Source organism: Pygocentrus nattereri, chromosome 30 (genome assembly GCF_015220715.1).
Source record: "Pygocentrus nattereri isolate fPygNat1 chromosome 30, fPygNat1.pri, whole genome shotgun sequence".
Taxonomy (NCBI): Eukaryota; Metazoa; Chordata; class Actinopteri; order Characiformes; family Serrasalmidae; genus Pygocentrus; species Pygocentrus nattereri.
The window spans coordinates 6,656,260-6,670,971 of NC_051240.1; the positions used below are offsets into that span (position 1 = coordinate 6,656,260).

The following is a 14,712-nucleotide window of genomic DNA, read 5'->3' on the forward strand; positions in this document are numbered from 1 at the left end:
TCACTTTATTAGAAACACCTACCTTATACTCATACTAATCGGCTACATTCAGAAACACCTACCTTGTATTCCCATTCATTGGCCACTGTATTAGAAACCCCTACCTTGAACTTCCCCCCACCGGCCACTTTATTAGAAACATCTACCTTATACTTCCCCTCACTGGCTATTTTATTAGAAACACTTATATTGTACTTCTGTCATCCTCTTTATGAGCTACACCTAACAGATAGGTCCACAATGCAGGTGTACAATTTCAGACCGTTAGTCAGTTTCTCACCACAGGACCAATTTTGACCAGATATGATTTGGGTGTCGGTTAAGTCTCAGCACAGCAGTGACACTGATATGTTGCTGGGGTTTTAATACACATCAGTGTCACTGCTAGATTCAACGTGGACCACCATCAAAAGTGATGCAGTCAAAAGCAGCTGACCATTGGTGAAGGGCTAGAGGATGCCTGACTTGTGCATCAGTAGATGGACTGAAGTATTTAATTGCATGTAAAGTGGAGCTACACTGCCAAACAAAATGTGCCACAAAGGGTTCTTTGAGCAATGGAATGGGAGAAATATTTTAGATCCATAAAGAACCATGTTTAGAAATGAGATGTGTATAAAAGATATTGACATACTTACTGGGCTACTTCAGTACAATATATATGTAACGCCGGGGAGCGAGGAGGTGGACGCATATGCGGAGATAAGCGACTTTTATTATGGGCAAATCCAGGGTCATAGTCTAAACGGTCCAGGGTCATAGAGCCAACATGGATTGATCAGGAGGCAGACATGACAGACAAACCAGAATCCAACATACAAACAGTACAAGCAGAACAGTACAAACAAAGCACCAGTAGTCAGGCTGGAGAAAAAAACAGGCTTCAATACATAAGGGCAAATGAGGAACAGGCGGGAACACAGGTGGAAACAATCAGGGGTGGAGTCACGAAACGAGGGGGCTGGACTAAAAAAACCAAAACAAAGAACACACGGGCTAAAGCAAAACACAACACGAACACGTGGACAGGACCGGGAGGGGCCAATCGTGACAATATAGCACTGAATCATAATACAAGTTAGACATTCTGATGTTCCAGACCTTTGCTTGAGGAAATTTTCTTTAAGTAGACCTTACTGAACTTTAATTAAAGATCTGTGCTTTAAACTATTAGTAGGTTATTCCTGCTCACACATCTTATTTACAGAATCATCCATTAAAAGGATTCTTCATGGAACTGAATGTAGTTCTTTTACGGCATTATGCAAAGAGCCCTCTCTGGCACCTTTGATTTTTAAGAGTGCAGGGGTTCTTGATACAGTGACTAGTGATTTTTATTCAAAGCTGTTGCTGTTTTGCATCACAGCTCAATCCACTAAGGGGAGAGCAGATAAAAGCAAGGAACTGCTTTATACTTTATTTTTGCCTTTACATTAAATGGAAAACATGCAGTTTTTCAGTTTTAGGGCAACATCAAGCACAGCGCAGGTTTCAGAAACTGCAGCTGTTTTTGTACAATTTACTAGCATTCATTTCTACACACAGACATACGCTCACTCCACACACCCCTCCCCCAACACACACACTCTGTGAGCAGTTTGTACGCACTCTGATTGGTCTGTCAGGGTTGCTTGCCATGCATTGATTCGCTGAGGTTAGTGAGGGGTGGGGCTTCATAGAGACTGGAGTACATATAAAGCAGAGCCAGCACCTGCTACGAGACACAGGCTTCCACAAGCTGTCTTACTACTGCTATTAGCAACAAGTGTGCAGTGCAGCTTGCTGCAGAATAGAGAGGGGAATAGTCATTTGAAGAAATTTATACTGTGGGGAAGTGCAGTTTTGCTATACTGGATTGCACGACTCAGAAATATTTCTGACTATAGCTTGCAGACCAAAGAAGAGAGAGCAAACATTACTGCTTAAAGAGACTGACACTGTTGGGAAGCCTCATTTCTGGAGAAACTGGACACTTGCTGCAGACAAGAGGCAGAACGAAGTGGTTGTGAAGAGATTAACAGTGTTGGGAAGCTACATTTCTGTAGAACTTGGACTGTAAGTGAGTGCAGGACTGGAAGGACACTTGTTGCAAATACAGAGTGACCCAGCAGAAAGCTGAAGTTGAAACTGCAGGCAGACAACAACATCTCTCTAACCGGTCCAACATGTCTTTAGATGTGAAAGAAAAGACCCAGGTGCGTCTAGTGTTCATGGGAGCAGCTGGCGTGGGCAAGACATCACTTATCCGCCGCTTCCTGCAGGACTCCTTCGAATCCAAGCATAGGCGCACGGTGGAGGAGCTCCACAGCAAAGACTATGAGATTGCTGGTGTCAAGGTCACAGTAGAGATCATGGACACTAGTGGTAGCTACTCTTTCCCAGCTATGCGCAAGCTGTCCATCCAAAGCAGTGATGCCTTCGCCCTCATCTACGCCATTGACGATCCCGAATCTCTAGAGGTCGTCAAGAGCCTGCGGGATGAGATCCTGGAAATTAAAGAGGACAAGCTCACACCTATTGTAGTGGTGGGCAACAAGACAGACAAGACAGACCGGCAGGTGCAGGCCGATGATGTCCTTTCAATGGTGGAGCTGGACTGGAACAATTCTTATCTAGAGACTTCCGCCAAGGAGAATGAAAATGTGGTGGAAGTCTTCAGAGAGTTGCTTCAGCAAGCCAACCTGCCAAGCCGTCTGAGTCCAGCCCTGAGGCGCCGCAGGGAGACCTTTCCCAAAGACACAGACTTCCGGCCACCCATGAACAAGACCAACAGCTGTACGGTGTCTTAAAGTGATCACAAATGTTGCACAATTTTTCCTCTTGTGCCAAGTTTCATGAGTTAACAAAGACATGCCTGGTGTCCAGTGTTTGTTTCTTAAGCTTTGCGCTGGAGCTATAGGGCTAATGTAGCTAACAGGTAATGGTCTGCAAGTTAGTACTGCATCACAAATGTAGCATTGTTAAGCACTCTAAAACAGACTTGCCCATGTGACTTCTGACACAGTGTCATGGTGTGATATATAAAAATGTCATTTGATTGATTAGTGAACATGATTTGTTAGCTCTGGTGCAAAACTAACCAAACTGACATCAAACATGCCTTGGCTGACACTTGGAATACAGAGGGGAAAATTGTGCAAATAGTATTGCTGAAATATTCCTTTGGTGGAGGGAGAGAAGAGATGATGGAGGACGGGTAGGCGTCCCCTTGTTGCAAGGAACATCCTATGATCCTGAAGATACCTGTGGACTCACTTGGATGGGATTCCTATTCTCTCAGCTGCCACAGCAGAACAACAGCTATTGCTGAACAGGACACACCAGCCAAAGAGCAGCTGAATACTACACTTCCCATAATTCCTTTCAAATCCCATCTCTGCTTCCTAACTGCAGGTAAGAATGTTCCAGTGAAGATGATAAATGAATACAGATGTGAAGAACTGATAAAGAAGACTGATTTCATGCTACAAAATCAGTCAATGACCTGAGATCAATGTGTTGATTCATATTTCGTGACACTTTGTAACAAAAGCACATTGCTTCATATTGTGAAAAGTGCTAATAGATGAATATATATGAGCTTTATGGACTGCAAAGTTTTTTTTTTTGTTGTTGTTGTTTTTTTTTAGATGTGTACATTTTCCACCATACACTGTATGAAAATGATATGTTTACAACAATAGGGGCTTGTATATAAATGAACCCCATATGTTCTGTTAAGCATGAATTTGTAATGTCACTGTGTTAATTTCAGTAATGCTATCATACACTTTCACGACGTTTTACATGTTTTAAGTTTTGTTTTATGTGAGAATTTTTTTACATCAGCTGTACACTGTGGGCTACCATGTAATGAATGTTTTAAAATTAAATAAATGAATAAATAAATAAATATATTTCTGAATGTCATTTGCATTATGGCCATGCTCCCTTAAGCACAGTGGCCTGAGTGTTATTCACACCACACAAAGAAATAAGCAAAAAGGTCAACACAGCATGTGTGCAGAAGTGATATGGGCCAATTGACTGACAATAATTGCTGCAATATCACATAATCTAGCAGCCTTTCTAATAACCAAAGCTGTAAAATCAGAATTCAACAGATGTTCCAAATACAGGGCCTCCAATTAGCCAACACTGTTCATAGACACCTGGGTTATAAAACACTACCTGGCACAGGTGAGCCAGTAGCTGGCACTGGATGGAGGGGCACCGACACATCCAGAAGGACAAGTCCACCTCAAGGAGCCTCCTTTTTTCTCCACTTAGTTATGTGCAAGCTGGCAGACAACACAATAGATTAATACTGCCCCCTACTGGACACATGCAGGGAGTGCAGGCCAGTGCTGTGAATAGCAATGCAACGTATTGAAATTCTTGCACTACAGACTTATTTATATTATTATTTACATAAATTAATTTTGTTTTCAATTTATATAAAGCCAACTAAAATACACATTTCTGTCAGAACAAAACCTTGCAGTGTCTCTGACACTGTTACTTTTCCAAAAAAAAGAAAAAGCTCTTCAATTCTTAAAAGGTTCTTAATACAAAAAGCTTTTATTCCATTTTATTACATTTCTGGTGCATATCTGTTGGTCCATTCATCATTAAATGTTCACACAGTGAAAAGGACAGCTGGTGCTTTCAAATGGTGAAATATACAACAAAAAAACAGAGGAACTCATTCAGACCGTCTACAATTCCAAGATATTAGCAAGATGAGAAAAGAACTGAATTAACAATGGGAAAACTGACACACTTCAAATTTTATATTTATGTAGAATAACATCTTCACAGAGGTTAAAGGGAAATTACAGTGAAGTATCAACATTTCTGAATAATTAAGTAAGTAAAATAATTAAGTGTTTAAGTATTAATGAGCATTGAATTATAAGCTGCACTTATATATTATATTTTATTGTATTGCACTGTATATTGTAGTGTATTGTATTGCATTGCATTGAACAGCACAGAGTTCTGTGTTCAACTCTGTTCCTTTTCTCTCTGTATCTATAGTGACTTTTGTTTCTAGCAGTATCTGAGCTCAGGACGGTCTTTTTCTCTAACCTATTGGTAACTAGCAAAGATACTTTCTCTAGACAGACAAAGCAGTTCTTGTAAGTTGCTCTGGATAAGAGCATCTGCTATATGCTGTAAATGTAAATGTAAGATGTAAATAATGTCATAGTGGTGAGAGGAACCAGATGTCCACCTGTAAAAGCTCGCTTACAGAAACGTATTACATGAAATGTTTTATGAATACGCTCTGTGATGTCTGAGACATTATATTTTTAATCTAAAACTTACATTTCTAAACGCATTTATGGATATGGGAATGCACACAAGACATTTTAAGCAAAATAGCACCAAAAAGAAAACTATTATTTCAGATTTATTACTTTTTTTATTATATTTGATTGGTAAGTTCTTGTGTTTTATCTTTTTATTTCCTTGCTTGTGACTCTTTCCAATCTTTCTTTGTTTTAATGCTCAGCTACACTGTAAATGAGGTTCAGCCTCAATGGACTCCAACGTTAAATAAAGGACGATTGGTTGATTGATGTGTTGGTTGGTTGGTTGATTGATTGGTTGACAGTGTATTGTAAGGCATAATAGTACCCCAAAAAAATAATTTTGCCTCCATCAATAATCCATATATAAACATACAGGTTCACAGGTGGTAAATAAAATGGCTGTATTTGTGTTGTAGACAGGGGGACCCCGGTTCCTATCATCACCACTGTAAACTGTGTCTACAATGAACCGTATCACATCAAACCACTCTGAATGACTTTGTTTACATATCAACCATTGTATTACTAGAGGAATTTAGAAAAAGTGATGGAATTCTCCTAAAATTAATTAAAACATACATGTATGTTTAACATATAACATGTACAATTACAGTACAATACATGCCGGTACACAGAAGGGGGTTTTAGTTACATAAATTCAGGCTGATGTACTTAAATCTAAGTAAGCATTAAGTAAGCATTAAGTAAGTAAGTTTCCAGATGTTTCACAGTTTCACTTTACTTACATTTAGTTCCTAATTCCTTTTAATGAGGTTAATATCACTCTGTTCTGCTTTACTGTCGTATCTCTCACTTTGGGGCTTTTAGTGTTTTATTTCAGACCAAAACAACCTGAAAAAGAGAAGAACACATTAGTTCAGCTCTGTTGCAGTTCTATGATGAGTTCAGCACTTTTTGGACTTCATGCTTTTTAGCTCAAATTAGTTTTTATGGCTACTTTCTCCTGGAATCATGATCTGACTGCAGTAACAAGGCTTTCACTGTAGGTTAGGGCTGCTCCACCCCCTCTGCTCTGTGCAGGTAGGTGGATTATAACTTTGCCTTAAATGGCACAGTTCCTTGCACAGAGCCCACATGCACACAGATGCCCCCACATATAGCAGGCCCTGTCCATGTGTTTCCCTTTTCCTGTCTCAGCTGTGAAAGGGGCAGCATTGTCTCGCAGGAGGAAGTGGCTCAGAGTCGGTTGCTCTGTAGTTCCTCTTTGGCTCACGTTAATACACACACATTTCTTCCTCAGTGAGCACATTTCTCTCGCCTCTGCACACAGTGAGCCAGCCACTACTGCGGCCCACAGCATCAGGTAAGTGCTTTCAGTGGGGCGACGCAAGAGGACGTTTTGGGGTTAAAGTGTCTGACCAGAATAAAAGTGAGGAAAAGTATTATATCAGAGCTTCACTGTACTTTTATTGTCAACAATCTGAAACAGGGAGTACATTCACGCCAAGATGGGGAGAAACAAGTCGCCTATGTTTTAATTCCTTCTCTGTTTCTGGCCGTGGTAATGCAGAATTAGACGCAGTATCTCAGAAAGACTTACTGTCTCAAAATAATGACTTACTATCTAAAAACTTCTTTTTCTTGAAATTTAATAATTTTTTATTTAGAAATTGCAAGGACATTTTATAGAAGTCATTGTTTTAAGATGCTACATCCAGTGCCAAAAACAGAGGAGAATATTAGTATTAGTTATTTTCTCAAAATTTTAACTTAATATCTCAAAAGCAATGATGTTTCTTGAAACCTATCAAATCAGTTATTATTTCAACATAGCAAGTAAAGTCATGGCTTTAAGACGCTACATCCAGTGGCGGAAACAGTAGAGGAGAAAATGACCTATTTTCTGGGGGAAATGGCCTTTTTTCCCAAAATATTGACAATCCTAAAACAGCAAATTTTCTTGAAATTTAACCATTCGTTATTTTGACATAGCAAGTTAATATTTTCTTTGAAAATAAGTCATTGTTCTGAGATTCTACGTCCAGTGCCAAAAACAGAAGAGGAGAAAATGACCTATTTTCTCAAAATATTGACTTAATATCTCAAAACAGTGAGAGGTGAACATGAACATGAAATGTAATAGGTTACATCATAAACTACATCATTATGTTAAGAAAATTAGTCATTATTTTGTGATACTACATCAATGTTGTGATACACTGTCATTTTGTGATACTAAGTCCCTATTCTGAGAAAATTTCACATTTTAAGATAATGAGTCAATATTTTAAGATACCTCTGCACTAACAGGTGTGTTTTCTCCTCCAGCTAGCGGGAATGGGCTTCAAAAGAAACGTCAGCAAAGACTGCATAGAGCAATGTTTCCCAATCCTGGTCCTAGAGGCACATTTTAGTGCTTCCCCTGCCTTAACACACCCACCAACTCACTAAGGCCTTGTTTAGTTGGATTAGGCATGCTGGGAGCAGGGAAAACTCTAAAAGGTGCAGAGCAGTGTGCCTCCAGGAGCAGGACTGAGAAACACTGTATTAGAACATTTACAATTTACTAATAATTTAACTATATTACTATAATTTTGACTTCTTTTTAATCTGTGATTCCCTGTCCTGGTCCTGGAGCCCCCCTGCCCTGCATGTTTTAATGTTTCTGCCCTACACCCCCACCTGATCCAGCTATTCACCTCATTAACAAGGACTTCATGACTTGAAGTGGGAGTGTTGGGAGCAGTAAATCGCTTCGTTGTGCAGGGCAGGAGGTACTGTAGGACCTGGGATTTAGATAATGATGTAATATATAGGATAGTAAATAATTTGACATATTTAAAGTTTAACTTGTATTTAAGAGTGTTTAACTATAGAGTTATATTTTACCTAGAAAGCCAGAAAGGTAAGAATGTTCTTTTTATTCTCCCTTAAAGAAAGTGCTGTTTTCCCAGCCATTCTCAGTGGAATCCACACCTTGCAGACACAGCTGTAACTGAAGACTGTGGACAAGCATTCAGTCTGGGAGGTGGACCAGAGCCATCTGAACACACCAGGGTTGATTTACTGCAGCATGTGTGGTTTAGATAACATCATGCTTGGCGGTGCAGTTACTGGATGAGTGATGCAGGCCTTACTAACTTACTACTGTTAATATACTTGGCACTATTTCAACTGAATTGGTTTTATTTGCAGTTAAGATCAACAATGCAAGATTTTAATCGAGTGTGAATCTGCAGTGTGTGTAGTTTTACAGTCTGACGGTAATAATTGTGGAGAGATTTTAATCCAGTATGAATCTGCAGTGTGTGTAGTTTTACAGTCTGACGGTAATAATTGTGGAGTGATTTTAATCCAGTATGAATCTGCAGTGTGTGTAGTTTTACAGTCTGATTGTTATAATTGTGGAGTGATTTTAATCCAGTATGAATCTGCAGTGTGTAGTTTTACAGTCTGATAGTAATAATTGTGGAGAGATTTTAATCCAGTATGAATCTGCAGTGTGTGTAGTTTTACAGTCTGACGGTAATAATTGTGGAGTGATTTTAATCCAGTATGAATCTGCAGTGTGTGTAGTTTTACAGTCTGATTGTTATAATTGTGGAGTGATTTTAATCCAGTATGAATCTGCACTGTGTGTAGTTTTACAGTCTGATAGTAATAATTGTGGAGTGATTTTAATCCAGTATGAATCTGCAGTGTGTGTAGTTTTACAGTCTGATAGTAATAATTGTGGAGTGATTTTAATCCAGTATGAATCTACAGTGTGTGTAGTTTTACAGTCTGACGGTAATAATTGTGGAGTGATTTTAATCCAGTATGAATCTGCAGTGTGTGTAGTTTTACAGTCTGATAGTAATAATTGTGGAGTGATTTTAATCCAGTATGAATCTGCAGTGTGTGTAGTTTTACAGTCTGATAGTAATAATTGTGGAGTGATTTTAATCCAGTATGAATCTGCAGTGTGTAGTTTTACAGTGTGACGGTAATAATTGTGGAGTGATTTTAATCCAGTATGAATCTGCAGTGTGTGGAGTTTTACAGTCTGATAGTAATAATTGTGGAGTGATTTTAATCCAGTATGAATCTGCAGTGTGTGTAGTTTTACAGTCTGATAGTAATAATTGTGGAGTGATTTTAATCCAGTATGAATCTGCAGTGTGTAGTTTTACAGTCTGACGGTAATAATTGTGGAGTGATTTTAATCCAGTATGAATCTGCAGTGTGTGTAGTTTTACAGTCTGACGGTAATAATTGTGGAGTGATTTTAATCCAGTATGAATCTGCAGTGTGTGTAGTTTTACAGTCTGATTGTTATAATTGTGGAGTGATTTTAATCCAGTATGAATCTGCAGTGTGTGTAGTTTTACAGTCTGATAGTAATAATTGTGGAGAGATTTTAATCCAGTATGAATCTGCAGTGTGTGTAGTTTTACAGTCTGACGGTAATAATTGTGGAGTGATTTTAATCCAGTATGAATCTGCAGTGTGTGTAGTTTTACAGTCTGATTGTTATAATTGTGGAGTGATTTTAATCCAGTATGAATCTACAGTGTGTGTAGTTTTACAGTCTGATAGTAATAATTGTGGAGTGATTTTAATCCAGTATGAATCTGCAGTGTGTGTAGTTTTACAGTCTGATAGTAATAATTGTGGAGTGATTTTAATCCAGTATGAATCTACAGTGTGTGTAGTTTTACAGTCTGACGGTAATAATTGTGGAGTGATTTTAATCCAGTATGAATCTGCAGTGTGTGTAGTTTTACAGTCTGACGGTAATAATTGTGGAGTGATTTTAATCCAGTATGAATCTGCAGTGTGTGTAGTTTTACAGTCTGATAGTAATAATTGTGGAGTGATTTTAATCCAGTATGAATCTGCAGTGTGTAGTTTTACAGTGTGACGGTAATAATTGTGGAGTGATTTTAATCCAGTATGAATCTGCAGTGTGTGGAGTTTTACAGTCTGATAGTAATAATTGTGGAGTGATTTTAATCCAGTATGAATCTGCAGTGTGTGTAGTTTTACAGTCTGATAGTAATAATTGTGGAGTGATTTTAATCCAGTATGAATCTGCAGTGTGTGTAGTTTTACAGTCTGATAGTAATAATTGTGGAGTGATTTTAATCCAGTATGAATCTGCAGTGTGTAGTTTTACAGTCTGATAGTAATAATTGTGGAGTGATTTTAATCCAGTATGAATCTGCAGTGTGTGTAGTTTTACAGTCTGATAGTAATAATTGTGGAGTGATTTTAATCCAGTATGAATCTGCAGTGTGTAGTTTTACAGTCTGACTGTAATAATTGTGGAGTGATTTTAATCCAGTATGAATCTGCAGTGTGTGTAGTTTTACAGTCTGACGGTAATAATTGTGGAGTGATTTTAATCCAGTATGAATCTGCAATGTGTGTAGTTTTACAGTCTGATAGTAATAATTGTGGAGTGATTTTAATCCAGTATGAATCTGCAGTGTGTGTAGTTTTACAGTCTGACGGTAATAATTGTGGAGTGATTTTAATCCAGTATGAATCTGCAGTGTGTGGAGTTTTACAGTCTGATAGTAATAATTGTGGAGTGATTTTAATCCAGTATGAATCTGCAGCGTGTGTAGTTTTACAGTCTGACTGTAATAATTGTGGAGTGATTTTAATCCAGTATGAATCTACAGTGTGTGTAGTTTTACAGTCTGATAGTAATAATTGTGCAGTGATTTTAATCCAGTATGAATCTGCAGTGTGTGTAGTTTTACAGTCTGATAGTAATAATTGTGCAGTGATTTTAATCCAGTATGAATCTGCAGTGTGTGTAGTTTTAGTCTGACAGTAATAATTGTGCAGTGATTTTAATCCAGTATGAATCTGCAGCGTGTGTAGTTTTAGTCTGACAGTAATAATTGTGCAGTGATTTTAATCCAGTATGAATCTGCAGTGTGTGTAGTTTTAGTCTGACAGTAATAATTGTGGAGTGATTTTAATCCAGTATGAATCTGCAGTGTGTGTAATTTTACAGTCTGATAGTAATAATTGTGCAGTGATTTTAATCCAGTATGAATCTGCAGCGTGTGTAGTTTTACAGTCTGACTGTAATAATTGTGGAGTGATTTTAATCCAGTATGAATCTACAGTGTGTGTAGTTTTACAGTCTGATAGTAATAATTGTGCAGTGATTTTAATCCAGTATGAATCTGCAGTGTGTAGTTTTAGTCTGACAGTAATAATTGTGCAGTGATTTTAATCCAGTATGAATCTGCAGTGTGTGTAGTTTTAGTCTGACAGTAATAATTGTGCAGTGATTTTAATCCAGTATGAATCTGCAGTGTGTGTAATTTTACAGTCTGATAGTAATAATTGTGCAGTGATTTTAATCCAGTATGAATCTGCAGCGTGTGTTTTGGTTCAACTCTGATATGACCCTTCAATCCAGGCTATGTGGGAACTTTGTCGCAAAAAATTGCCAATCAAATCCGACAGATTACAGAGCATGAATTGGTAAAAATGACCCAGCTCCAGTAGGGCTTAACAGCTTTTGTATGTTGTAATGGGTTTGGACTCAATACCCAGGTGAGTGAGTGAATGAACAGAAGTTTAATGCAAGTGACTGAAAAACAAAACAAAAGAATGGATACTCACAAGTTCTGAAAAGCTCAAAACAAAGATGCTATACAGACTCCAGTATTGCTTGTCTTTGTCCCTGGACTTGGTCGAAGCTCCACAGTGACTCAAACTAATCCTGCGGAGTTTAGAACAAGTACAGGGTCTGCGACACTACGACAATACAGCCTTTTTGAGATAAAGTATTATTGCCCGTCATTGTGGGGTGTTGTTTTTCATTAGTGAGAGTAAACAATATGGTGTGGGCTTTTGTGTGTGCGACATGATAAACATTCAGCACATCAATCAAGTCAGTAATTTGCTACTGCTCATATCAAACTGAGAGTGTTAAAGAAGAACAGAGATTAAACCTATTTCTGGACCGTATTACTCAGATTATGGTAATTCCCCACAGAAAACCCTGCATGGGTCAGGACTGTCCAGAAAAACACAGTTAAAATCAATCATCAGTTATTAGTATTCAGTCCACGCCTACACTGCATAAATGCGGCTTCAGTTTAAGGAAACTGGTAGAGGGAAAAGTTTGCCAGGGGCCATTTGAGTTGCTGTAACTTCATCTATTTCCATAACTTTCTAAAGACTTTGGGTTAAATATCATTATTGTTTCAGAAGAAGAAGAAGAAGAAGAAGAAGAAGAAAAAGAGGTAGCTGGTCATAGTTCAGAGAGAATTTTTTAAAAAGTATTGGTCAGTTTTCTTGGTTTATTGGTCAAACATCTTTATACATGACGGCAGAGACAGTACAGAGGAGAACACTTCTGAGAGGCAGTGTATGGACACGTGGTCTCGCTGCATGTGTGTAAATGTTAGGAGAACAGGAGGGACAATATTATCTCCATGGGCTGAAGTTTCACAAAACCTGCAGGACCACAAAGACCACCTTAACAGCGGCAGGGTGACCTTCACTATCAGGGTGACTGTGAAAAAGTCGTTCAGAGTGGTTTGGTGTGAAATGCTCCAAACTGTTGTTGTGATAGGAACCAGACGTCCAAAGTCTCCTGCAAGTTATCACAGAAAACAATTATGAATATGTTGTTCATATTCAACAATTATGAATAAAGCTTGACACGTGAGTGGGTCTAATGCATTTATGTAAAATTCAACTCTTTTATTTGATTTTGGTTAGTTCTTATTTGATTGTACTATTTTTATTATTGCTATTATTCTTTCATTAGTTTTATTATCATTATTATTATTTATTTTATTCACTTACTTGATTTCAATAATTACTCAATATTATCTGTACATTCTGATTTGGTAGTTATACTAGGTTATTTGCTTGAACTTTATCTTTTTACTGATTTGATGTGTTCATATGTTTCATATATCTTCTGATTTTTATTCATGACTCTTTTCAATGCCAATGTCAGACTTCCTGTCCTGCAACTTTAAATAAAGAATGACTGCCTGATATGTTGATTGATTGGTTGATACAAGGTGTTGTGAGGCAAAACAGCACCCAAAAAACAAAATTTTGCAATGTTTATCACTATTATAGTACCAACATTACATATAAGGCCCATATAGGTTCACTGGTGGTTTTGGATAGTAAATAAAATGGCTATAGTTGTGTTGTAGTCATTGCGACTCCTGGTTCCCATCACTACCACTCCAAAGAAAAGTTTCTCCACAATGAACCATTTGACAAACCACTCCGAATGACTGTTTTGTATTGCAATGAAATTTTGAGAAACAGGTGGACGTTCTTCAGAAGTTCCTTGACAGGCTGGATGCTTTAGTGTTAGGTTAGCAGGGCAGCATGTTAGACATAGGTTCTAACTAAAATCTGCAGGAAAACAGAAGGAGGATCAGTGGGTGATGTGATAAATACGACATCATTATCACAATAAATTATTCCACAAGAAGCTTTTCTGGACACAATGCAGGTGTTGTCAGGATCTTAACTGACCACCTGAACGTTGCATTAAGAAGAGCTTAAGATGAGGCTTCCAAGTAGTGTAACTGTACAAAGTTTCACCCTAGTGTTGCCAAAAGTTCAGCAAAAATCCATTTGTGACACATACTGGGCTTTTATCAATGTTTCATTCTTCGTTCAGTCTGAATTTGACACTTTTGAATGGTTTCTTCACTGTGCATTAAGCTTGATTCATTATAACCTGTAAGGATTGCAGTCTGAAAATGACTAATAGTTGCATTATTAACTGTGATAATGTACAATAAACATGACAACCTTGTCATGCAAATTACTCACAATTAATTACTTAATCGTAAATGAACATCGTATTAGTGTATTATGTCATTTCTGGAGTTTATTAGTTAAGAACTAGTAAAAGTTTAATAAGTCACTAATACTTCTAAATGTGCTCCAAGTACAAAACTGTCCAAGTACAGTTTCAATCACTAAATTAGAGGCAAAAAGCAACTGGCATCCCATATTCTAAAGTAAAAATGATGTTTAATCCGATTTCTTGTCTTTTTGGTAGACATACAAACAAGTTAATTTCAACCCATATTAACATTTGGTTAAATGTAGATAAACTGAACGACTGAAAAATAAATGAGTGAACCTGCAAATTGACATACTTAAGAAGTTTTAGTGCTTTTAAGCCTCTAATTAGTGATGACTTCCATTTTGAAACATGGAACAATTTTTTTTTAATTATTAGTAATTTATTAAACTATATTTAGTTCTAACCTAATAAACTCCAGACATCACTTGACTCTATCCTGCACATATTGGAAACGTTGCCAATCACACTAATATAACGTGAATTCGGGCTCATGACTACTCAAACATTTTTGGACAAGGTCTTAACAGGTCAAGAGTTTTTGTGCATTATTTCATAATTATATGATTTTTCCACAGCAAAACCTCCAATTAT

General features: G+C 37.6%; 2 protein-coding genes across 4 annotated transcripts in view; one reads left to right on the forward strand and one right to left on the reverse strand.

Moving 5' to 3' along the window:
- The first annotated feature begins 1,732 nt into the window (after nt 1-1,732).
- On the forward strand, nt 1,733-3,892 carry LOC108424712 (GTP-binding protein Rhes-like). The gene has a single exon (XM_017692898.2). The coding sequence runs from the start codon at nt 2,166-2,168 to the stop codon at nt 2,787-2,789; it is 624 nt and encodes a 207-aa protein (XP_017548387.1). The 5' UTR covers nt 1,733-2,165; the 3' UTR covers nt 2,790-3,892.
- Nucleotides 3,893-12,551: 8,659 nt separating this feature from the next.
- LOC108424795 (phosphoribosyl pyrophosphate synthase-associated protein 1) overlaps nt 12,552-14,712 on the reverse strand; it is a 43,590-nt gene continuing 41,429 nt past the window's right edge. For all 3 annotated transcript variants that reach the window (XM_017693033.2, XM_017693032.2, XM_017693031.2), the window contains one exon: nt 12,552-14,712. This exon is cut by the window's right edge and continues 703 nt beyond it. The gene's annotated coding sequence lies outside the window, so the exon portion shown is untranslated.

What these genes read in the sequence shown, in the direction of transcription:
- LOC108424712 (XM_017692898.2), top strand. Translation starts at nt 2,166, where the DNA reads ATGTCTTTAGATGTGAAAGAAAAGACCCAGGTGCGTCTAGTGTTCATG.